This window comes from Salvia miltiorrhiza, chromosome 5 (assembly GCF_028751815.1).
Source record: "Salvia miltiorrhiza cultivar Shanhuang (shh) chromosome 5, IMPLAD_Smil_shh, whole genome shotgun sequence".
Taxonomy (NCBI): domain Eukaryota; kingdom Viridiplantae; phylum Streptophyta; class Magnoliopsida; order Lamiales; family Lamiaceae; genus Salvia; species Salvia miltiorrhiza.
In genome coordinates, this window is record NC_080391.1 from 16,405,595 (window position 1) to 16,432,541 (window position 26,947).

Sequence of the window (26,947 nt, forward strand, 5' to 3'; positions counted from 1 at the left end):
TGTATTTTCTTCCAAAGAGAAGTTATTTCGTAATACATTTTTTTACTCTATTACCATTGTTATTACTCCCTCCGTCCCCAAAATAAGTTCATCTTTGTGAATGGCACGGGTTTTAAGGAAAATGGTAAAGTGTATTGATAGTGAAAAAAAATATGTTATAATTAGTATTGAGAGTAGTGAAAAGGTGAAAAATGTTATAATTAGTATTGGGAGTGGTGAAAAGTAAGAATAAATAAAGTATTATTAGTGGTGGGGTAGTTGTCCAAAAATAGAAAGAAAGAAAGAGGAACTTATTTGAGGGACGTCCCAAAATGAAAAAGATGAACTTATTTCAGGGACGGATGAAGTATTATTGAGTTTAACTAATGGTTGTGTATACCAAATATGCACAATATCATATTGTATGATTACATTTTATTTTATTGTAAATTTATTATGAGAACAAGGGGAAAATTAGAAGAAAAAAAAAATCTCTTTAAATTCCTCCTCATTCTCTCTCTCTATCTCTCTCTCTCTCTCTCTCTCTCTCTATATATATATATATATATATATATATATATATATAGGTTCAAGTTAAACAAATAAATACCCTATGTATAGAGAATAGAGAATAAATCTTAGCCCTTAAAACCGCTTAATCGTGCGGTTTAAAATAAATCCGCTGCCCAATTTTAATTACCACAAATATTGTTCGAAATTACATTTTAAATAGAATAAGGGCATTTTGGTATCTGTGCAAATCATTAAAAACTGCAACCACCGGATTTTACTCTCATTTACAGCATTTCATCCCCCCCAACATTTACTGCCAACCTAATCGATTCAAAATCCGATTTGAGGTTCCGAGGAGATTTCGACGCAACAAATCCAATTGAAGGTGGGTAATCGTCCGATTTGAGGTTCCAAGGAGATTTCAACGCAACAAATCCGATTGAAGGTGGGTAATCGTTTGAAGTTTCGATTTTTCACCAAACAAATCAATTCAAAATCTTATGGTTCAATAACTTTTGTTTTGTTATTTCGATTTCAATGTCAGAATCGCGGCGACTTGTTCGTAAAGGGTTAGGTTTTGAAGATCTGCTGAAATCGAACGGACCAACTTCGATTGCAGGTAGCTATTCGTTTCAAGTTCTGATTTTTCACAAAACAAATCAGTGTTTTTTTGATTTTTGTTTGCCTTTCCATGGAATTAATTTAGGTATTATTGCTTCGAATATGATGTTTTGAACAACTGATTGTTGTTGACGATGAAGAATTTTTTTGTAAAATTGCAATTCGAGATTATGAGATTTCAGATATTGGGCCTTCAATTTTTTGAATATAAGTTCAGTTTTTCAATTTCTTGAAGATATGGGTTTATGAAATATAAGTGTATTATAAAATTTGTGGTTTTGATTTTGAGGCTTTGGATGTCGATTTAAAGCATGATTGGATTTTGTTTAAAGTATTTGGGGTGTTGGTTGATATGTACAAATGCAGAAGAAAAAAAAACGGTCATCGCTTCAATCGTCGGCATCTGCGACGAACGCGGCAGTCGCTCGCTGACTTTACGTGACGGGCTTGTCGAAGCACACGACTGCTGCCGCTGCTGGTTCGAGCGCGCATCCTGGCGCCGCAGCACCCCGTGCTTGCTGCCCATCTCGCCGATCAAGGTGAGGATTTCAGTTGGCATTTTTTTTTTGGCACTTTCATGGAATTATAATTCTGGGCAAATCAACCACATGAACAAGTTTAAATTGAATTTACTTTGACAACTTAGTTAAATGCGAACTGCACAATATATGTTTGTTGAAAGTTCAAAACCGAAATCATAAGACCTCTTTTCCAACTTCAATATACTCTGGTTTTGATTGCATATTCGTTTTGGGTTTGTAGAACAATCAATAATATTCTATTAATGATCTCCAAATTTTCCACTGTAATAATCAAATGTTGTTTCGTTGAATTCTTTTAAGTTTGTTGGAAAAAGAAGGTTTCACCAATATATCAGTTCGTAAAGCTTTGAGTTGTTGCTTTGCCACCCGTTCGAAATATTTATCGGATTGTTCAATTCATTCTCCATGTTTGTTCAAAATATTTATTGCGAAATTATTATTTGATAAACATCTTATTTGTTTTTTTGTCATGTGTTCTAAATATTTCTTTGGTTGTTCAATTTGTTCTCCATATTTGTTCAAAATATATTTTGCGAAATTATTATTTGATAGACATCCTATTGCGAGATATCATTGTCGTCATCCGATCCGAGCCCCAAGACGTTGGAAACATACTGAATGCAGATGAACGGCTGATGTTGGTGGTGGAGCATGCAAGCGGTGCAGATCGCGGATAATACGCCCAGGTGAGGGACGCAGTGGACGAGGATCGGGGCCAACAAACAAAATGCATAATTCCCGATCCGCCATGAAAGTGGGTTTTCTGGCATAGTTCAAGATTTTTGAGAATGAGGAATGATTGTGAGAGTAGGAGGATGAAGAAAGATGCCTTTTTCTTTTCCATTTTTCTATTTTATTTTATAAATTTATTTAATTAATTTGTGAACAAATTTTCTATAGTTGATAGAGACGAATGAAGAGAATTTTCATAAGTATGATTTTTATTTGGCTGTTTATTTCAAAATTTGTTTTTTTTTTCATTGAAAAAAAATATGTTCTGTTAATTTTGAAATTGTGGTTTGTTCATCTATAAATTATGTTATGTTCATTGAAAATTAGAGTGCGTGTTCATTGATAAGATATAATTATTCGTTACGTATTATATTCCTGAATATTACTATTGATATCTAATTGAAAATTGTAAAAATATTTAACATATAACATTTCGAACAAGCTTAAAAAAAATACGAACATCTAAATAAAATATTCGAATTTTTTTTTACTGACATTAAATATCTGTGATTATTCATTACATATGACATTCATGAATAATATGATCTTATTCATCTTAATGTTTTTAATATTCACAATTCTTGAATAATATTATCTTGCTGATATAAAATATTTAACATAAAGCATTTCGAACAAGCATTAAAACATTATGAACATAAAAATATTTTTGAATTTTTCTTGCTGACATAAAATATTTAACATAGAACTGTTTGAACAAGCATAATAAAATTACGAACACCTGAATAAAAATATTTGAATTTTTCTTACTGACAATTCCAACCAACATAAAATGAATTATATTCAAAGTGACACTTGATATTATGTTACATTATATAGGTTTTTTTTTTTTTTTTTTGATCGGGCAAAGTCATGTTAGATGTTAGTAATTAGTTCACCTTCCACTCCAAGAACCGCCTTATCTCTCCATTCACCAAATCCACCTTATATCTCCAATCTCCAATTCGCTCCCAAGAGGGATCGAACCCGGGTCACTTCACTTAAGTGAGGACCCGGTGGCCAGTGGGCTAAGCCCCCTGGTTTGTTACATTATATAGGTATCTCTCAAATTGAAATATTCATTCCAAAATCACAATCATAAATAACTGAAAAAGTTCCCAATGGGATCGAACTTCAATACCGTATAAACCACATGGACTTTTTCATAATCCTGCATTTCATTCACAATGGCGAAGCAGATAAGGTTAATGTGCATCAACGAGTTAGATACAGAGCAAATTCTAGATATGAAAAAAAAAACAAATCATTGAAGCTAAACATGAAAAGAGTTCCTAACAGCAACGTCAGTGACGAGAACACGAACTTGATTGTTGACCATTAGATTTGCCATCTGAAAAAAATCGAAGGAGACAAAGATAGCTTTTTTAGAGTTTGCAAATATCTGCCTCTCATGATGTTTAGTATTCTCCTCGCAAGGAGGAAAAACAAAAAAAAAGTGAATTCAATGAGCACCATTTAACAAATGAATTAGCAATTTAAGTAAACGAACAGAAACAATTAATAAACAAACAGAGAATTACGCACAACAGTAAACAACATAATGACGTAGATATATTATTCATATACAGCCCTTAAAAAATGATTCGTATGGAACTTTACAAAATTAAACAGTTCATATACAAACCTTAAAAAATGATTTGTATGTGAACATTCTGTACAATATTAAACAGATAGAAAAAAACATAACTAAGTGAAAAGTAAAAACATTACCTAGATCCTCCATGGAAACTGACTTCAAGATTCTCAAGAACACAAACGTTTTTTTTTTTTTTTTTTTTTTGTAGAAGCAGTAAATTGTAGAAGAAGATAGGAATCGGACGTAGAGATTTTACGTTAGAAGAAAATTGAAGAGATATGGAAGAATCAAATCTTACCAAAATAAAATAAGATAATTTAAGATTTGTTTCACTTAAATCATGATGGCCGAAAATATCAAATGACAATAATAACCTTTTCGGTTATAATAATAGAAAATATATAGATAAAAAACTGACCATTAGATTTGTTAGATTGGATGATCCAGATTAATTCTTCTTTCTCTAAATACTTATCATTCTCTGTTTAACCTTTCTATATATATATATATATATATATATATATATATATATATATATATATATAGGGTGTGGTTATAATGAGAACCACACTTATCGTGAGAACATAAGAACCATTAAAATCAATGCATCTGCTATATAAATTAATGCATTCGCTATTAAATTTAATGCATCCGAAAATAATAAAAAATTTGCTCCCTTCAGGATTCGAACCCAGTATCTGCATTCATCCACCAAGATGATGCATCCACCGTAGATCTTGATGATCGAATGGCTTAAAATGGTTCTCCGTTCTAATTTTATTTAGTGGTTCTTATTTGAACCTCTCCCTATATATATATATATATATATATATATATATATAATAAGGAGAGGTTCAAGAAAGAACCACTAAATAAAAGAATAACAGAAAACCGTTCGATCATCAAGATCTACGGTGGATGCATCATCTTGTTGGATGAATGCAGATCATGGGTTCGAATCCTAAAGGGAGCAATTTTTTATTTTATTTTTTTGAGCGCATTAATTTTAACAGCGAATGCATTAATTTTTACAGTGGATGCATTAGATTTGATGGTTCTCACGTTCTCACAAATAATATAGTGTTCTCTAGAACCACACCACATATATATATATATATATATATATATATATATATATATATATATAGGGAGATGTTCAAATAAGAACCACTAATAAAATAAGAACGGAGAACCATTTTAAGCCATTCGATCATCAAGATCTACGGTGGATGCATCATCTTGGTGGATGGATGCAGGTGCTGGGTTCAAATCCTGAAGGGAGCAAAAAAATTATTTTTTTCGAATACATTAAATTTAATAGCGGATGCATTAATTTGTATAACAGATGCAATAATTTTATTGGTTCTTATGTTCTCACGATAATTGTGGTTCTCACTATAACCGCACCCTATATATATCTATATATATATATATATATATATATATATATATATATATATATATATATATGTGGGAGGGCTACAGTAAAAACACTTCTTAAAATATAAATATAAACGTTTTTTAATGTACGAATTTTATCCAACATAGTTACGAATTCATCCAACATGGTTACGAATTGTGAAAAATAAATTTTTGCTACCTTTGGGATTCGAACCCAGGACCACGAATTTATCCAAAAGGGTTACGAATCAACCGTAGATCTTGATGATCTAAAGGCTGCAAAATGGTTTATATTTTATATTTTAAGAAGTGTTTTTATTTTAGCCATTTTCTATATATATATATATATATATATATATATGTGTGTGTGTGTGTGTGTGTGTATGTGTGTGTAAAAAGAATTTCATTCTTTCTTATTCATCATTTTCACTGTAATTAAGGTATCGTAAAGTAAAAAGAAGGAATAAAAAATTGTAAAATTCTATTTTATATAAAATAAGAAATAATAAAAAAGGAATTTAAAAGGTATAAATTCTGTTATTCATTATCTTTTCATAATAAATTTATATTTTACAATAAAAATACATCTAATAAATATATCGCAATGGATGAATGATGTATCAATATAAATTATATGTCGTATATAGATCACATAATTATATATCGTATTTAATGATAAAGTATTCAAATTGGTTGGATACAATATTTTGTAGTTGTCTTCCAGTCATAATAATTAACTAACAAAAATAATGCCACTCATTAATGATTGTCACATGCTTAACAATAAAAAATATATTAGTGGTTGGAAGTTTGGCGATTTGCGAAAACGACCCAGTTGCACGAATGATCGGTTTTAGAGCATCAGCAGTGAAGATGACTTGATAGCTGACCTGATAGAGGGGATCACATTGGATCAGTGAGACTGCAGTGGGATGACAGGATAGCTAATCTAATCTTTTTAATTTTGATTATTATATTTTTTATTTATTTTTAATTATAGAAATTCAAATAACACAACTTACTTCAAATTTAAATTACATTAATTTAAAAATCTTAAAAATTACATAAAAAAATTATTGTGTGTGTGAATCAAAAAAATGAGTGGTATTTATAAATAGAAATTAAAGCTAAATAATAGCCCTAAAAATAGAAGTCCAAAGCTAAATAAAAGCCCAAAGCTAAATAAAAGCCCTAAAAATAAAAACCTAAAACTAAAACTAAATAAAGTTGTTGCGCTTCATCTTCTTCGTCACTTCTTCCGCCGATTTTCAGGTACGCTATGTTTTTCCCTTCTTTTTTATTTATTTTCTATTTTTTATTTTCTATGCGTGTAAACACGCACTCGGACTTTAAAGGACCTAATGATAAAAACAGGACCGTAACTTTCAGGATTTTTAGAAAAAGGACTATAAGTTACGGATTTTGAAAATAAGGACTATAATTTTTTTTTTAATATTTACACTCCTGTTTCGGGCCCAAAATTAATTGTTCGGGCTTTTGATGCCACGTAGAGCCCGTTGCTGACGTGGACTGCCATGTCAACTTTTTTGCAAAAAAAATTTTTGTTTCTTTTTTGTATTCTCGTTTTAACAAATTAACAGTTATATTTTTTTTAGGAAAATTAACAATTATATTTGTTTTATCTTAATTAATTTAATATCCTAAAAGAAAGCTACATATATACGTTCATTAAAATGTTAAAAGACATGTATTATTTCTTTTTTACATTTAATTAGAAGAATAAATTATAAAAAAATATGCCATCAATTTTGAATAGTGAGAAGAGATTTTGCAGTATGGCAGATTTGCAAGCAAGGAAGAATTGAGTAAGCAGGAATATCTAAAGATATTTAAAGACATTTTTTTGTGAAGAAAACCTGATGGCATATTTTTTTATAATTTATTCTTCTAATTAAATGTAAAAAAGAAATAATACATGTCTTTTAACATTGTAATGAACGTATATATGTAGCTTTCTTTTAGGATATTAAATTAATTAAGATAAAACAAATATAATTGTTAATTTTCCTAAAAAAAATATAACTGTTAATTGTTAAAACGAGAATACAAAAAAGAAACAAAAAATTTTTTTGCAAAAAAGTTGACAATATGGCAGTCCACGTCAGCAACGGGCTCTACGTGGCATCAAAAGCCCGAACAATTAATTTTGGGCCCGAAACAAGAGTGTAAATGTTAAAAAAAAAAAATTATAGTCCTTATTTTCAAAATTCGTAACTTATAGTCCTTTTTCTAAAAATCCTGAAAGTTACGGTCCTATTTTTACCATTAGGTCACTTTAAAGGATCAAATCTCACCCAATAGATTGGGGCAGCCTCGTGTCGCCTTGCGCTGTAGTGGGCGACCCGATCTTGGGGGTGACTCGAGTCCCCCCTATCGGTCGCAACTGCGGATGCTCTTATAACCTTTTTTTCGCTTATTAAGTGTTGTTCGAAATCATCTAAAAAAAAGTGTTGTGTGAAATAAATACTTCGTGTTAATTGGATAATACTCACTATGTACACCATATTTATACATATTTTTCAGTTTTGATACGTCATTTAAATTTGAGTATACTTTATTTTTAATCACTATCTCACCCGTAATTTTGACAATTTGATCCTTGTACTTTACACTTATTTATTCATAATCTGCTTAACAATATTCTTAGGAGACATTTACTTTGAAGGATTAATCTTGATTAGATAAAAATAGTAAGACTCCGGTCTTTGTTTATTTTGATGAATTGAAACTTTGGAATAATTAAGACCGTTGATTATTTTTATCATTCAAGCTATTATTGCTTAATTCTTATCTGTTGGGTCCCGGTGGGGTTCTGAATTGGTGTATGGGAGGGGGGAATACATTAGTAGGCTATTTTGCGAAAACTGAAATTGGTGATCAGTAAATGAAAGATCAGTTTGTGAAAAAGTCAAGGCTGAGACTGATAATGAGTCAGTCAGTTTAACTTCAGTGTGAGGAACTGGTCGACAAACTGAAGTTCAGTTTGAGGTGCAGCCTTTTCAGTTTAGAAATCAGAGTAGTGTTAAATCCTACTGACTGTCCTTAGACTTGTCAGTTGGACTGATAACACCTAGCGGAAGCGATTTAAGAAATAGCCTTTAAAGAAACGGTTATCAATTTTAGGGTTTATCCTTTATTTTAACAGTTTGTAGTGTAAGTCAGATTTAAAGTGTAGATACTGAAAGTAGTAAGAACACAAATACTGAAAGCAGTAAGAACACAATGATTTTTATGCGGTTCGGAATACTGATTCCTACGTCCACGATCAGTAGATTACACTGATAATCGATTAGGGTTAAGCTTACGGGTGCACACCAAACCTTACAGCTGAAACACTCATTTTAGTGCCAACACCTGTTGGACTTCTCTTCCTTAGCTTGCTGGTGCTAAGTAAACCACATATCTAGCTTGCAGCTGCTAAACAACCTAGTGTTCAGACAACTGTCTCAAACACTCTTTCAAACTCTCTCTTTGAAAAGGGTTCAAATTCCTAACTAGTATTACTGAGAACATGATCTCAGTAATCAGTTTCTAAGCTAAGGATATGAGTATATATGCCTAGAAAAGCTAAGAGAATTTATGTTATCAGTGAAACTGATAGTTACAATAATGAGTATTCTCTTCATCGATTCAAACTTGAATACAGTGAGTTAGCTTGACTTTTGAGTTTGACAGAGTTTTGGCTTTGTGCGTTGAATCGGTGAAGAATGAGGTTGATCTTTGAGCTCTATTTATAGGCAGCGTCTTGAGAAAGATCTGTTGGAGTAGGTCAGTTTTCAATTTTCTGCCGTTGTGACTGGGCTAAGGTCCTCAGTCTTCGTTTTCTCCAACAGGAATAAGGTACCGTCCTTACTGTTGTGGGAGAGGGTGCTGCAGGAATAACGCAGCACGTAAAAGGAAACTCCGTATTTTGAAGGGCGATTCTGCAGATCTCCACATTACATGCAATTATCCTTGCTGACTTTCCACGTGGCTTCATTTGAAATGAATGAGACAACCTTAAACTGAGAATCAGTTTGGAGCAGAGAATCAATCCGAGGTTGCAGTATGATACTTTACTTAAGTATCAGTCTTGCTTTATCTGACGTGGCATGTATCAGTGTTTCCCTAACACTAATACTTCAGTATATGCGTCCTTCAGTGTGAGTCAACAATCTTGAGTCTCTTGGTCTTCAGTGCTTCAGTTTTCACACCTTCAGTCTTCAGTCTTTGCCTCTTCAGCCTTCAGTCTAGCTAATAAAATAAACTCTAACACTTGAGTTCAGAAAAAACTCTAGTCTAGTGAAGAATAAACTAAGTGTTTTGGGATCATCAAAACAAGGATAGGATATTTCTATTATTTTCTCAACATTATCCCATGAAAAATGTAGGATTGGAGAAATCCTACTCTTGAGAATAAAAAAACTCAATCATGTATATAATCAATCATTCAAAGTAAACCCCCCTCATAGGTAGCGTTTACTTTGAAAGATTAGCCTTGATTAATAAAATTAGTAAGATGATAACACTCATGTTTTCATGATTTTTAGTGTTCATAAGATGTTAATTTTATAGGAAATTGAGTGTTTGATGATTATTTTGTGCTTAAATTGCTTTATCTTGTGAAATATGTTACTTGTTCGTACTTTGATGAATTTTACAGAAATATATAGTCTGAATTTGGACCAGTGATCTTAATGAAAGTTGTAGTTCGTCTTGATACGAGTTCGTAGGTGCAAACGGTTCGCAAATCGAAGTTCGAACAAGAAAGATATGACCAAAATAAGAAAGTCGCGCACAACATTGAATAGTGCCCAACGGAAATTTCAGATTTTTTGAAATTTTGCAGGATTTTCGGATTTTATTACTCCATCCGTCCACGAAAAAGTGCCCCATTTGGGTGTCGGCACGGGTACTAAGAAAGCTGATAAAGTTGTTTTGAGTGGGGTAAAAATTACAATAGGGGTAGTTCTAATGACATTGATTAGTTTGTTAATATTTTCTTGTCTTTTAATTGTTGAGAGTTTAAACAATCCTACTCTTTATTGAGTTCGATTTTAATGTTAAAGACTAGTATTTAATTTTTATGCCTATTTTAATTCTTGTGTTTTTTTAAAATATTCATTCTTTTTTTTATGCCTATTTTAATGTTAAAGACTATTAAATTTTTATTTTATTGTATAATTGTAGAGAAATTAATTGATTAGTTGGCACTAATATATAAAAATAAAATAAAATTTACTTTAATTTGTCAAAATATAAATATAAAAATTATTATCCACACATATATTATGTGTGGTTTAAAAAAATTAATAGAGGTGCACACCAAATATAAAAATAAACTTCATTAAATAAACTAAAACTTAAAAAAGAATTACCGCCATATAATAAATGTTACAAATAAATTTTCTGCTACACATTTTAAATGTCAATAACTAATTGAAAGTTTCAAATTGTTTCACCTACACATTTTTTAAAATATGTGTGGGTAATTATGTGTGGGTAAAACATCAATTAAGATTTGCATAAATAATTAATTAAAGCCAAAATATAAATGTAGCTAAAAATATTTTCTCACGTTTCTTACATGTCAAGAATAAATAATGATAAAAATTCATTACCCACACATAGATAATTTAGAATTATGTGTGGTTAATAACTTTTATTAGTTTGCCACGTTGGTGCAACAAATTTAAAAATAAATTTTATTATACATAAATAAAACTTAAAAATAACCGTAAAATAATAAATGTAACGAAAATATTTTTGCCACACATTTTAAATGTCAATAACTAATGAATTTTTTTTGTGTGAATTACCTACACATTATTATGTGTGGGTAATTATATGTGGGTAAAAGCTCAATTTCTTGCAGTGCGGAATTCACACGTGAAGTGGAGTTAATTTTCAGAACATATTTATTATTCCATTGAGCTAATCAACAAACACACATAGCCCAAAAGCCATTAAATCGGATTGTAGATACAATTGGAGATACAATTTGGAGGGTTTGTGTGTATTTCTTACACTTGTTTGAGTTCAGAGAAAGAGTAATTTAATTTTGGGGGAAATGGGATTGATTAGGCGTGGGGGAGTTGGTTTCGTAGTTTTAATTAGTGAGTTAATTGTGTGGGTTAATTGCATAGATTAAATAAAAGTGTGGATTTATTAATGACATAAGTTGTACGTAAATAAATTGAAAAGTAAAGGGTATGAATGTACAAAAAGGTAAACAGGGCACTTTTTCGTGGACAAAAAAAATGGGTAAGTAGGGCACTTTTTCGTAGACAGAGGGAGTAGTATTTTCAAGTTCTACACTGTATTTATCTCATGTGCCTAAATATAGGTCTTCTTTTGACCTATTTAGGGTTCCCAACTTTATTTCTTAGTTTTATAGTTTTTATTTTTCATTTCTTTCTAGTTTTTAGAACTTGGATCGGATTTCTGAAAGGATTGAAGATTCAAGATTGTTCATCAGTTTTATTCAGAGTTTTATTTAATTCAATTTTTACAATTGCGTTCTTTTTAATTATGTTTATGTTTTATTTTGCTATGTCTGACTAGTTTTCTTAATCTGAACATAGGGTTTGTACATAGTTGATTAAATATGTGTGTTTGATTTATTAATATTATTTTGCCCTCCAGCTTGTGATTCATGATTCCTGGTGTTTATTATCTTGTGAATTACCTGATCAATAGTTTACATGTCTAGCTATACAATTTGAGTCTTGAATGCGATTATTGTTTTGCCGATTCAGGAATGCATGATATAATGTTAGTCTTGAGTCTTGAATGCGACAGGTAAAGCTATAGAAAGCTATTCTTTGTGTGCTGTTTAAAGTTAATTTATTCCTTTGAGTCTTGAATGTGATAATGGATTTATTAATCTACGTTCGTAGGTGTTCGTTAGAGAAGCTTATGAATAGTGTTATGATCTTTCATCAGGGCTGGATTAAATTGGTAATTGAATCAATAGATTGAATACATGAGTTTAATTAACTATAGTACATCCCTAGGGTCAAAGTTGTTTATTATTTGATTTGTTCTCTGTTTTTAATTGCTTTGTGTTATTTTAAATTTCATTTCATCAATCATTATTCTGTTGCCTGGATACTGTGAAAGTTTAATTTGGAAGTACTCAGAGTATTTTGATTATCAGTCTCCGAGGATACGATACTTGACTTACTATGTATGCTATGATTATACCGTGTTAGTTGCGGTATTTTTATTGCTAAAAAAAAGTGATCATAAGATCATTCCCTTGTTTACTTTGATGGATTGAAATCTTGGGATATCTCAAGACACTTTATTATTTTTATCATTAAAGTTATTTTTGATTGATTCTTATCCCATTGAAAATATGAGATTATAGAAATCCTACTATTGATGATAAAAAAAATACTCAATCGTGCAAAATAAACGCACCCTTAGCTAGGGGTGTTTACTTTGAAGAATTGACCTTGATAAATAAAAATAGTAAAGTTAATCCTTTGTTTATTTTGATGGATTGAAACTTTAAGATATCTCAATGTCCTTAATTATTTCTATCATTTAAGCTAGTTTTGTTTTATTCTTATCACATTGAAATGGTGGAATTATAGAAATCATACTATTGAGGATCAAAATACCAAATCATGCATCTTATCAATCATATAAAATAAGCGCCCCCTTAGTTGGGTATTTACTTTTGAGGATTAGCCTTGATAGATAAAAATAACAAGGTTAATATCTTGTTTACTTAGATAGATGGATTGAAATATTGAGATATCCAAAGCCCTTTGATTATTTCAATCATTTGAACTAGTTTTTGCTTGATTTTTATCTCATTAAGAGAGCATATACTTTGCATGATTGAATATTTTTATCCTTAAGAATAAGATTTCTCCAATCTCACCCTAGTCCTTTAAACAGGAGTTTACTTTGCATAATTAATAAAATGCATTATTGAGTATTTTTATCCTCAAGAGTAGGATTTCTCTAATCTCACCATTTCAATGGGGTACGAATCAAGCAAAACTAGTTTAAATGATAAAAAATAATCAAGGGTATTGAGATATTTCAAAGTTCAAATTCATCAAAATAAACAAGGGATTAATCTTACTATTTTTATATATGAAAGCTAATTCTCCAAAGTAAACGCCCCCTAAAAGAGTTTTGTAGCATAACCCTTTCAGCCTTTCCTATATGTGTATATGGTTGAGTTTGTATTTTAAAAATAGGGTTTTAACATAACTCTTCCACTTCCTATATATATGGATTGATTCTTATATGAACTACATTTATCGTGAGAATGTGAAGACACTGCACTGTATGTATAAAATTACTGTATATTGCTTTCTTCATGATTCAAATTCAAGTATTGCATTCATCTATCAAGATAATAGTGAATTACGATGGAATGACGCATTCATCCGTATATATATAGGGAGGGCCTACGCCATAAATACTTTTTAACATATAAAATATGAACTAATTAAAATGTATGAATTCATGTAGAACACTTATAAATTATCTGTGTAAATATCTGAATTTCAAAAATTAATTTTTTTACTATTTGTGATATTTGAACTCAAAACCATGAATTCATCTAACAAAATGATGAATCAATTGTAAATCTTGATGATATAAAATAAAAAAATGGGACCCAAAAATTTAGGGCCTAAGAAATTTCTTTTGGGCATTTTCTTAGTTACTACTCTAGATAGAGTGTGTTAAGTTTGTATATAAACATTTCTCAAAAAACAAAACAAAAAAGGATGTAGGTAAACATTTTCACCATATGTCTCAGTATCAATGTTTTCTCAACTTTTTTTAAAAAATTATAAGAGGTATCTAAATACAATTAAGGGCGAGTTTGATAGGTATTATTAGGTGAGATAAATTATATTTGTCACCATTTCATCCTGTTTGATAGGCTTCACCAGTAATGTTCCAAGCCCGCAGTAAATGGGAAGCCCGCACCAAAGTCACTATTCCACTTAGAAAACTCATCCCTTCAAGACCCCCAGTTCAATTATATCTTCTTCAACAGTGATTTAGATTAGTTTTTCTGTTGACGATTTCATCCATCAATCTACTTCAACAAAACCAGCAAATTCATGGGGTTCGGGTATCAAACAAGAACTTTCTCTGTCTAACTGTAAGTCGATGAGAGAGAAAGAAATATAGGTGCGCCAATTTTATATGCATATATAAGTATGCACCAATTTTATATTTTCTCGCACAAGAAGACGCCCTAAGATTTGGGGCTAAAGATTCAATTTTGTTGGGGCATTGTTAAATACTACTCCCTCCGTCCCACCGAAAGTGGTGCACTTCTTTTGGACACGTGATTTAAGGAGAATAAGATTGTAGTGTAAAGGTATGTAAATATGTGTGGGGCCACATTGTTTGTAGTGTAAAATTATTACCAAAAAAGGAAATGCACCACTTTCGATGGGACAGCCCAAAAAAGGAATACGCACCACTTTCGGTGGGACGGAGGGAGTATCTTTTTTCATCCGGCTTTTATGCAAGTATGGAGATTTCAACTATTCGAAGCTCATAGGTGAATTTAGGAATAAGTTTTGATGTTGGACTATTTAGTTTTAGCAAGAATTTGGGTGCCAAAATCTTGCAATTTGAAGAACAATAATTCAAAAACATGCTGCTTCATTCACAATCAAAGCTTGAAATGACCTTCACTCTCAGAGCCTCTGCTACTGCTCAAATTGCAGATGGTGTCAATTGTGAGAAAGCTCCAATAACATGAGGTTGATGGGATCAAGTTATTCGTTGGTCTTTCAACATTCAGCGACCTTCGCAGCTTGGTAGGCGGCACACACATATTTATGGATAGTTTGTTTGGTTGAGCTCAGATAACTTGATTTTCTTTCGAATGTTGAGAAACAAAAATGCTGCAATTGGTTGTGATGTGGTCACTGACTCACTGCAATATAGTGTTGACAAGCAGCTTGGTAGGCGGTAATTTTTGCTTCATTTTCTCCCAATTATGTGAAGGGCTTATTGGACAATTTCAGAATTAAGTGGAGAGTAATATGGTAATTTCACCAAATATAGGCAATGTATTTTAACATCTGTATAGAATATATGTATTTTAGTAGAACCTATCAAACATCCAAAACAAATTATACATACATTATTTATTAGCTATCAAACAAAAGATTAAATAATTAAACTCACAAAAGTTGGATTAATTATCTCTATATAATTAATATCTTCATTTCTATATCACACTATCAAACTCACTCTAATTATGCAAATCATATGTAGACGGGACCTCAACACCACCTAACGACGGAGAAAACATCACCGCATGTTTTCTCGGAATTATTTGAGAATTTTCACTCAGGGTTTTCATCAATTTTCTCGAGTAGGGTTAATTTGTGACCTTCAATCTCCATTCAAAATATTTAATAATGGAAAAAGGAACTGAATGAAAGATTGTGACATTCGAATAATTTGTGCATTAAATAAGACCAGTTGTCTGCAGCTAAGTAGAATAATTATTCTAAGTCAAAGAAAAAAGTAGAATAATTATTGATCATATGTATTCTTAGCTGCTCTTCAATCTCCGATACCTGATTATCTGGCAATATTATCGTATACACAAAAGAAACTACTAAAAATGATTTCGTGGGGATTATACTAGGGGTGAGCAGTCGGTCCGGACCGGACCGAACCGGACCAGACCGACGAAACCGAGGACCGAATTTTCAAAAAAATTTGGACCGAACCGGACCAACCAAAACCTTAGGACCGAACCGAAACCGGACCGAAACCGCCATCGGTCCTCGGTCCGGTTCGGTCCAAAATCGACCATTTTTAAAATATTAAAAATTAATAAAAAAAATTAATAATATTAATAAAAATATTAATAAAAACATTAGAAATTAATAAAAACATTAGAAATTAATAAAAATATTAGAAATTAATAAAAATATTAATATATTAATAAAAATATTAATAAAAATATTAGAAATTAATATAAATATTAATAAAAATATTAATTATATATTTTAAATATATATATTCGGTTCGGTCCGGTTTTCGTCGGTTTTGGCCTCCCCGGGACCAGGACCGAACCGAAATATTTTTGGTCCAAGAAAATAGGACCGGACCGGACCAATACATGGACCAAAACCGACCCGGACCGAAAAAACCGATCGGTTCGGTCCGGTCCGTCGGTTTTGGTCCGGTTTTGCTCACCCCTAGATTATACAATCTTCGTTAATTGCTAGAAAAATAATGTTAATTAAAATTATTATTTTAGAAAATGATTTTATGAAAATTAAATTTTAATAGATTCTTTTTAATATGTTTAGAAATATAAATAAGACTATTAAATATAATTAACCAATAAATATAATAATTAAATTTTGACTAAGATCTATAATAAATTTTCTAATTAATTTTCTAGTTACAAAAATGTACTCCACATGAATAGTAATAATAATAATAATAATAATAATAATAATAATCATCGATATTATCAGGTATTGAAAATTATTCGACCCAATCTAATACCTAATCGGATATAAGAGCATCCATCCACATTGATGGTTAATTGAGTCTAACACATGTGCTAAAATTAAAAATAAAATAATAAGGAAAATACATACCTGAACTGAAGCAGCCGCAGAGAAGGAAAGATGGAGGACGGTGGAACGGCTTTGAAGAGAGATAAATGATGATTTTATGGCTTTGAAGATAGATAAATTAATGGGCTTTTGTTGGACTAATTTTCAATTTGGGCTTTTAAAAATTAGTTTAGGCTTTTGCTAAACTTTAAAATGAATCAAATGATTCATTTAATTTTTTAATTATAGTTAATGTAGCAGTACATTTTAAGGAATAAAGAATTTATTGCTATAAATGATTAACGAAAAAAATCAATAAAAATATAATAAACTTATAAAATTTACAAAAAAAAATAATAATTAAATGCATGCATGTCAGCCAAAATTCAAGTAGGTGGACATGTCTTTAAGAGTTGTAGTCATTGTTTTTTTATTTTTTTTAATAACACATTACTTTATGTCACTATCAATGGGCAAAATAGTATTTTCATTGCAAAATGGCTAGTTTTGATATGTTTTTATACTTGTGGCTTTTTTGAAATGTATTTTTATATTTTAGGCTACTCATATATATTAACACTTAATTTTAATCATTTAAATCAATGTAATTTTAGTTTAAGAAAATGCATGATTTAAATTAGTGTCATTTAATTTAAATTAAATGAAAAAAATAAAATTAAAATTAATTCAAATAAGTCAATCGATATGATCCGAAGCATGAATGAATTAGTAACTGACTCAACCAATATGAATGTTCTAAAATACCTATATTCCATCAGAGCGATGTCCAATTGCGACTCGATAAAGCTTTCCTAAGAATATTAGATATTGGCCTAGTCCTACGGATGATTCGATTTGTCTTTAATTTTTTATTAATTAATTAAATTTCAATATGAATTAGAAATTTATAATTAATTTATTAGAATTTAGAAATCGGCTTCTCTCATCCCTCCTCTCACTCTCGTCTCTCTACGTCTCTTGTCGCCGCCGCCGACAACACACCAAGAAGCAATCAGCACATCCGGCTCGCCTCTCCCCATCTCCTCCGTCCTCACTCTGCTTTTGCGATTGCCTCCATCCACAGCAGGTAAGGCCGGTATCCGCCGCAGCTAACCCCTAATGCTTTTTTTCTTTTCCTTCACATTTTAGAGTCTGAGTTGAGAACTCAAAGACACCAAATACGGAATTGATTGGAGTGCTCTCTCTCTCTCGTGTTGGGCAGCACCACTCTCTCTCCAATATGAGGTTTCAATTGAGAATCTGCAGCAATTTGCACAAATCAATTTTTTAAAACCTTCAATCAGCAGCAGAAATATTTTCATCTCCGAATGAATTCCCATCCCACAACACTCACACGAGTATTTCGACTTCGAGTACCTAATACCCAACTCGTTACCCGGGTCGATATTAGGGTATCCAAGTAGCGTGGTCGGTCAGGTCAATTTTTTCGGGTAGGATATCCGACCCACACCGAATTTTATTCTACATTTCTGCAAATGAAAGCCCATGGCGGAGAGGAGGCCGCAATAAATGAATTTATGAACTATAATAAGCCCAATGGTCGGCCCAGTTTAAGAGCGACATGTTTTTGTTTCTACAGTTGGCCTCAAAATCGTCGCGTCAAGATTCAGCTGAACAACAGTGAGAAGAAGGGAGAAAGATGAATGCCCCCGATCGTTACGAGCGATTCGTCGTCCCGGAGGGCGTCTCTAAGTACTTCTCTCTCCTCTTTCTAAATATATATACACTTGTCCTTGCATTGTCCGTCGTGGTGATTTTTTTATTGGTTGAATAAGGGTTTCGTACGAGAGGGACACGAAGATCATCAATGCGGCGACATTCACCGTCGAGCGTGAGGACCACACCATCGGCAACATTCTCCGCATGTATTTGAATTTCTCTTTCGTTTCGTTTTACTTTGGTATTGCAGCGTCGCGTGGAAACCCTAATTTTGTTCCTAAAACAGGCAATTGCACAGAGATGAGAATGTTTTGTTTGCTGGCTACAAGCTGCCCCACCCTCTTCAGTACAAAATACTCATAAGGGTTTGTATTTGATCTTTTTCTATTTTCTCTGTTTATTTAATTATGTTTTGGGTTCTCGATTTTGGAAATATATTGATTTATGTGAGTAAGATTACTGTAAAAATGTTGGTATCATTCGCCTCTTGTTTAAGTTGGCAATTGCAATGTGGTTGGCTTAGTGTGGCAGTTTACACAGAACAATAAATTTTGCAGAATTGTGGTAGATGTTAAAACTGAGGATTTGATATTGGCTTTATCTCACTTGTGCGGTTGGAAACATTGAACACATTGCATGTGTTTTCACTTTTGCATCCGAGCATACAAGTTTAGCATTGCAAACTAAGAGGGTGTTTGGCTAAGCTTATTTTTAAGAGCTTATAAGCTTTATAATGTCTCATGAGCTTATAATTTGTCAAAGTGTTTGGATAATTGAGCTTATAAGTTAGATAGTGAATTGTGAGATAGAGAGGGAAAATCATAGTTAGAGAGAGAAAATTGTAAAGAAATAAAATTGGAATGGTATATCATGAAAATAACAAATATATCCTGTAAAATATTTGTTGCATATAAGATAATGAGAAAAGAAGTTTGGGTAGAGGAACTTTTTTTTACAGCTTATGAGTTGTTGATGAGCTTATTTTGTCAAACACTTTGGAAGAGTTTATAAGCTCCTAAGAAACTTATAAAGCTTAGCCAAACATCTTCTAAGTTGGTAGAACAATACGTGCCTTTTTTGGGGTTAGAAATATGAGGCCTTTGTCAATCATTGGCATCATATGTTATAAATGTATATCTGAAACTAAAATGTTCTTGTAATTCTGAAACTTTGCTATTTGCTGAAGTGCATTTTCTTTCTTACAATTCTACGGTTTCTCTCTCGACTTACTTGAGGTTACCTCACGAGTCTGGCTGGTCTTGGATTATCGTGTGTTTGATATTTTTTAGCTGGTCGATTTGCAGATCCAAACAACAAGCCAATCTTCGCCAATGCAGGCCTATAATCAGGCTATCAATGATTTGGACAAGGAACTTGATCATTTGAAGAACGCGTTTGAGGTATTACTATTTTTCTACCTTTCCAAGTTGTGAAAATAGTGATACTCCCTCTGTCAAATACTTCTTCTTGTATTAGTCCAGCTAAACAATCTTTAATTTGGGCTATTTTTGTTGGTTCTCTCCTCGTGGAAGTTTCTCTTCGGCTTTTACTTATAACACTATATGTCACGTAGTGAAGCCATCTTTGTTTATAAAAGAAATTGCATTGCCAATATGGTAATAAATTTGATATAAATGTCGCGCCTTGTATAGGTCGAATTGGCAAAGCATGCTGGGAGTCAACACCGAGAGTTTTAAGCTGCATTGTTTCCATTAACTTCCTAGTAAGTAATGTGTAGCAGCTTTTTGTGGTAAATGTGGTGAAGTTGGGGAATGTCTACAATGTATAACTCGATTCTAAATCTTTCAGAAACATGCCTTCTGAATTGGATCTGTTGATGGCCATTAGTGCTTCTCTCTTGTGAAACTACTTATAATTTGCTGCATTTAACATTTTTTTTTTCTCATGACGTGGGTAACTTGCAAGTTGCAAAGCGTTACCTGATGTGTGTGGTGGGTAAATTTCCCGCCCCTGCTTTTCTTTTTAGAGTCGCTGATGCGTAAGTGGCAATTACTCTTCCTCAATAGTTTAAGTTGGGTTGCTCGACGTATCATCATTAATACATGAGATCATTCGCTTGATACAAACTATCTACAACAGTGTGACAATACATGTTTGCGAATGAAAGCCCAAAATTTAGCCCATTGGATGCAATAATTGCTATGCCCACAGACTACTGTTATTTGCTGCGCCACTAGGCCCACTATCGCTAGCTTGCGACCACGGAGAAATTGAAAGTTCTAGTATAAAATAAAATATAGGGTTAATTGCTAATAAGTATTCACACAAAATTGATCTAATCTGGTTTTGGACAAATTGAAGACATTTTTGTAACGATAAGTGGTATTAGCAAAATAGATATGTTGATAACTTTTTTGAAGAATGAAATAAGATATTAAATCTTTATCTTTATATATATAAAAAGCGAAGTAAATGTAATTTAATTCTAATTGGAATTGGAAAAAAAAGCACTATAACCTAACTGCCGAATATTTCAATTGGAAAAAAAAAAAAGAAAACTGCCCATTCTTTAATGATACAATTATTGTTCTCCCTTTTCTATTTTCATTCAATTATATTTTAGATAAAATATGAATTATACATCTTGATGGAAGGTCATGAAATTACCTTTAATTTGATATATAATATGTAAAAAATAAATTTAATATCAACAAGTTATAATAATTTAAAACTTTAATATATTAAATAACTTATATTTAGAATAGTAATATTTTCCCTAAAATTTGGAATTGCGTTTTAGCTTGCTCTATCATAAGAAAATTTTCATTCATGCATGAAATGAAGTAGGATAATTTTATGCTTTTTATTTTTTATTTTTTTCTTAATGATTATATTTTAATTTTTTAAATTTTGCATCTATATTTATTTTTGAAAAAAAAATGTAGAGAATGTAACTTTTTATATTTTTATTTTCTTTATTCTTTACACAAAACACAATTTTACTATTTTGTGTGATTTCGTATGGATAATATATGCATCTTAAATTAAAGATCAAGGAAAGTTATAACATAGTATATATTTAATCTGATATAAATAAATATAGAAAATATAATGATATAAATTGAACAATTAAAAATATTTTTATTTTTTATTTATGTATATTTTTCTAAAGATCGACGTGTTAAAATTTTCTATAACTTTTTTTCTTATTTTGTCATTTTCTGATATTTTGATTATTATATTATGCATTAATATTTATTTAGTGTATATAATATATTAATAGAAAAATAAAACTATTATCAAAAGATGTAAAATTATATATTTATAGTTTAATTATGTTATGAAGAAAATTAGAAAACGTTTATGTTGTCTATTAGTATTACTTTAAATTCATGAAAATTAAAAGGTAAATTTTAATATTATTATATTTTAAAGGGTAAATATCACTTTAAACCCCAAACTATTTTTGCACTATCAATTATATCATGAACTATCGAAAATAATTTTTTAAACCTTGAACTATCAATTTTGTATCAATTGTACCATTCGTTCATTTTTTTAACTTCAAAAATTTGACGTGACTCACCGGATACTACAATGTATTTAGAATCATTCTTTTTTTGACCTATATTGTATAAAACGACGTGATTATATGCATTACTTATTACAAATTTAAAGGATGAAAAAGGGATAAAGGGCACAATTGATACAAAATTGATAGTTCAAGGTTTAAAAAATTATTTTCAATAGTTCAGGATATAATTGATAGTGCGAAAATAGTTTGGGGTTTAAAGTGATATTTACCCTATTTTAAATCCATAATCCATGTGCATCGCATAGATGATTTACTAATATATATATATATAGAAGAATGAGTAAATATATTTATTTTTTAAAGAAAATAAATTCAAGTAGAAGAATATAATTGTCAGTTTACAATTAAATGTATAATTAGACGTTTACAATTAAATTATCTAATCCACAAATAACCAACAATTTCATATAATCACATATATAATATAAATACTTTAAGAATCTAAAGCTCAAACTAAATTTACATTTATTTCAAAAAAAGGAAAAATAATTCTCTCATCCAACTAAAATTTAAGGCACGTTAACTAATCTTTTTCTTCATCTTTTTATTTACATATATCATTTTCTTTTTTCTGTGTAAATGAATTATGTATAACATATGCAATATGTCTATTAAATGAAAATTTATAAAAAGAGGTTTAATATATGATATGTATAAACTGAATTTAAAATGAATATGTTATAATTTTTTTTGATCAATAAAAATCAATAATTGAACGGTACCAGAGGTACCAAAACGTCATTCAAGGGGGGAGTACTCGTTAGAGCACCAAACAGAAAAAGGGACATTCGACTCTACAGCATGAAAAATCTGATTCCAACTCCAAAGCCTACCCTTGATATCTTTCACGACATTGGTCACCTCCCAGTTCTTACTCTCGAACCTACTCTCATTTCTATATTTCCACAGCAGCCACACAGTTCCAATCCACAGTGCTTTAAGGAAGTTCGAGTTTCTCTTACCTCTTCCCCCTCCGATGAAAGATTTGAAATGCTCGTTGATTCTTTTTGGCTTAGTCGTTTCAATCCCGATCCATTGCTGAACATGATCCCACACACGATCGGCTTTCGGACAATGGAGTAAAGAATGCTCAGCCGTTTCCTCCCTCGTCACGAACGCATTACACCACTTTTCTTCAACTGTGATCTGCACTTTCCTTTTGAGAAGGTTCTCGCAGGTTGGTAACCTGTTTCGAAGGGCTCTCCAGGCTGTCACTCTTGCCTTGTGTGGTGCCGGGGCCGTCCAAAGTTGAGCGGTCTCTTCTTTGAAATCCGCAGGTCGCACTCCTTCGGCCTTAGCACATTCTGCATAAGCCGCTTTAGTCGAGAAAGCTCCATCCGCTGCACTTTTCCATTTCCAGCCATCCTGATTGCTAAGACAAGGATAAAAAACACCAATTAAAGTCATCAGATTATCCGCCATCTCCTTATCCCTCCCCCTCAACTCCCTTCTCCACTTTAAATCCCACTCCCACCCTTCATCCGTCCACTTCCCAGCCTCCTCAACGCTGCAACTTCGGTGGAGACAAAGGTTGAAGAGCCTCGGAAAAAGTAATTTGAGGGGACCACTCCCTACCCACTTCTCCCCCCAGAAACTGACCTCTCTCCCGTTCCCCACCACCCTTTGAATGTTGTCGTTAAACCACTTCTCTCTCTCTCTCCCCCCCCCCCCCGCCCTCCCAACGATTTTGGACCACCACCCCTTCATCCCACCCCTTTTCTCCACCTTCCATTCCCCCCAGCCCCCATGGACAGTTCCCCGTACAGGGAGCGAATGACCCTAACCCACAACGCCTCTTTCTCCACCAGATACCTCCACATCCATCTAAACACCAAAACCTTATTGAACCACTCAATGTTTCTAAACCCCAGCCCCCCTTGAGCCTTGTCCTCACACAAGTCTTTCCATTTGAACCAGGCGATAGATCTGGAAACCCCACACCCCTCCCCACAAGAATTTCCCAAACGCGGAATTGAGGTTGTTGATCACCAATTTGGGAATGAAGGTGAAGGAGAGTTGGAACACAGGAACAGCCTGCAACACCGACTTCACCAGGATGATGCGTCCAGCAAGAGATAAAGACTTCTTCTTCCATCCTCTAATTTTCTTCAGAACTTTTTCCTCCAAGAATTTCCAGTCAACACAGCTGTTCATCCTTCCCCCGACCTTGATATCGAGATAATTGAAGGGAAGGGAACCCTCCTTACAACCAAGCAGACCAGCCCACCTTCTAAGAGAAACATCTTGTACACCAACCCCCATTAAGCTGCTCTTATCGAAGTTAATTTTCAGACCAGCCAAGAATTGGAACAACAGGAGGATCCTCTTAATAGTAATCACATTCCCTTCGTCCGCTGCAAGCAGGAAAATCGTGTCATCCGCATATTGCAGATGAGACACCTGAACTTTGTCCATTCCCAGAACTGCCGGCACCACCATCTGTTTCTTTCTCTGTTGCTCTCTCCATCAAAGCATTTAACCCTTCGGCGATAATTAAGAAGAGAAAAGGAGACAAAGGGTCCCCCTGTCTAAGACCACGTTCCATCTTGAAGTCCCCTGTAGAGGATCCATTCACCAAAACGCTGCCGGACGCCGACTCAAGGCATCCCTTCATCCACCTCCGCCGTTTGTGATTGAAGTTCATCAGCCCAAGTAAGACAACAAGAAAGTCCCATTGAACTGAATCATAAGCTTTAGCGAAGTCTATCTTGAAGAAAAGATGTCCGATCTTCTTTTTCTTTGCTTCCGCGATTGCTTCGTTGAGTATCACCACTCCATCAAGAATATACCGGCCTTTAATGAAGGCACACTGATTATCCGAGATAATGGACTCCATCACCATCTTAAACCTTCCCGCGAGAGTTTTTGCGATAATTTTGTATAAACTATTAATCAAGGAAATTGGTCGAAACTCATCCAACTTCTCGGCCCCTTCCTTCTTCGGTATAAGCACGATGAACGATGTGTTACTCCCTTAAGGAATCCTCCCATTCTCGTGAAATTCGTTCAGCACTTGAAGAAGATCTACCTTAACCGTATCCCAAGCATTTTTCCAGAAAGTGAAGTTGAACCCATCGGGACCGGGGCTCTTATCGGCACCACAATTCCACACCGCCTCTTTAATTTCCTCCATCTCGAACCCTCTACACAGCTAGTCCCGCTGTTCGTCGGACAATTTCTTCTTGAGGAGGTCGTTGGGAAGTTTTGGCAGATGTCGAGGCTTCCTTTTGAAGAAACCTTCGAAGTGCTCCCGAACCATGGTTTTGACCTTCCCAGGATCTGACACCCACTGGTTCCCGAAGTACAAGCCCGCAATCTTGTTCTTTTTCCTCCTCCCCACAATCTCCCGATGGAAGAACCCGGTGTTAAGGTCACCACTCTGGAGCCAACGCACCTTAGCTTGTTGTTGAAGAATTCTTTGTTTGTCCTTCAGCTGGAGAAAAAGATTCGCTTGAATCTCATTCCTTCAAATGATTTCATTCTCCTCCATCCCCTGCTTTTCGTCTTTCTGATCGAGAGCTTGAAGTTCGGCCTTCAATTTCTGAATCCTCTCGTCCGTGTTCCCAAAGGTGGTTTGATTCCAACTTTTCAGAACCGTTTTCAATTTCTTTAATTTTTCACTGACCACAAAGCACCTCCACCCCGTCATTCCCTCCGCAGACCACACCTCCCTCACCCGCTGTTCAAAGTCCGGATGGGAAGCCCAGACGTTGAGAAAGCGAAAAGGCCTTGGTCCCCAATCTTCGGCCTTTGACATCAGCAAAATGGGACAATGGTCCGAAATAGTGCGCTGAAGGCCACGCCCGATCGACCCCTCCCACTGTCTCAGCCAAGAGTCATTCACCAAAAACCTATCCAATTTACTCTTGCACTTGCCGTTCGGTTTGTACCAAGTAAATTTGCGTCCTTGGCATCTGATTTCCGTGAGGCCACTTTCACGAATAAAGCCATCGAAGATCCTTGCATCTGCTCCCCCAGAAAAATCCCCTACCTTGACAAACATGGTTTTCGTACCTCAATTCCACATGTTTTGTTGTCATTTCCCTTCATGTTTTGCTTGTGAATGCTTGTTTGTGCCCGAATATTTAGTATTTATGAAGTTTTGATTGCTTGGTATAGTTTTTGAGTATTTTCAGGGCAAATCAAGAGTTGATTGGAGAATTGTGAGAGCATAGGATTGAAGTACGTCTCGAGAGGAATCCATGAGCGTGAACGGCGCCCGAATCGGAGCTCGGACGAGGGAGAACGGGGCCGACAAAGTCAGCCGCGCACAGAGGCCGCGGCCGCGGTCACGCGTCGTGGGGAATGTATCGCCCGCGGTCACCACCCGCGGCCGCGGGGTGGGACCGCGGGCTAAGTGCTCAAGTCCAGGGGTGTACCGCGGTCACCACCTGCGGCCGCGGTCTGGGACCGCGGGTCCCCCCACGGTCACCACCCGCGGCCGCGGGGCGGGACCGCGGGTTCCCTGCGTTTTGCCCACGTTTGAGCACCACGGGCGCGGGCCATGACCGCGGGAAAAGAGCGGAGTCGCGTTTTTCAGCCCTTAAACCCCATTTTCCCCCTTTTTCTCTCATTATTCTTCTTCTCCATCACTCATCTCCCCCAACACTCCACACACTAAAACCCTAGCCTCCTTTAACACACCCATCTACCATTGAAGACCATTGAAGAGAAGAGAAGGAAGAAGAAGCTCATAAATAGGATTTGTCATTTCTTACTCTCTCTTTCATTATGTACACCTTTAACTTTG

At 33.6% G+C, this 26,947-nt stretch overlaps 1 protein-coding gene and 1 long non-coding RNA gene across 2 annotated transcripts; both read left to right on the forward strand.

Moving 5' to 3' along the window:
* The first annotated feature begins 604 nt into the window (after positions 1–604).
* LOC130986391 (uncharacterized) lies at positions 605–2,550 on the forward strand. The gene is made up of 4 exons (XR_009089254.1): positions 605–937; positions 1,037–1,111; positions 1,480–1,652; positions 2,223–2,550. It is a non-coding gene; the product is annotated as an uncharacterized LOC130986391 (long non-coding RNA).
* A 15,214-nt stretch (positions 2,551–17,764) lies between these two features.
* Positions 17,765–20,540, forward strand: LOC130986380 (DNA-directed RNA polymerases II, IV and V subunit 11). Its single transcript, XM_057909787.1, has 6 exons — positions 17,765–18,048; positions 18,562–18,674; positions 18,758–18,847; positions 18,928–19,006; positions 19,946–20,041; positions 20,294–20,540. Exons 2-6 carry the CDS (start codon positions 18,622–18,624, stop codon positions 20,336–20,338), a joined length of 363 nt encoding a protein of 120 aa, XP_057765770.1. The 5' UTR covers positions 17,765–18,048; positions 18,562–18,621; the 3' UTR covers positions 20,339–20,540.
* Positions 20,541–26,947: the final 6,407 nt, after the last annotated feature.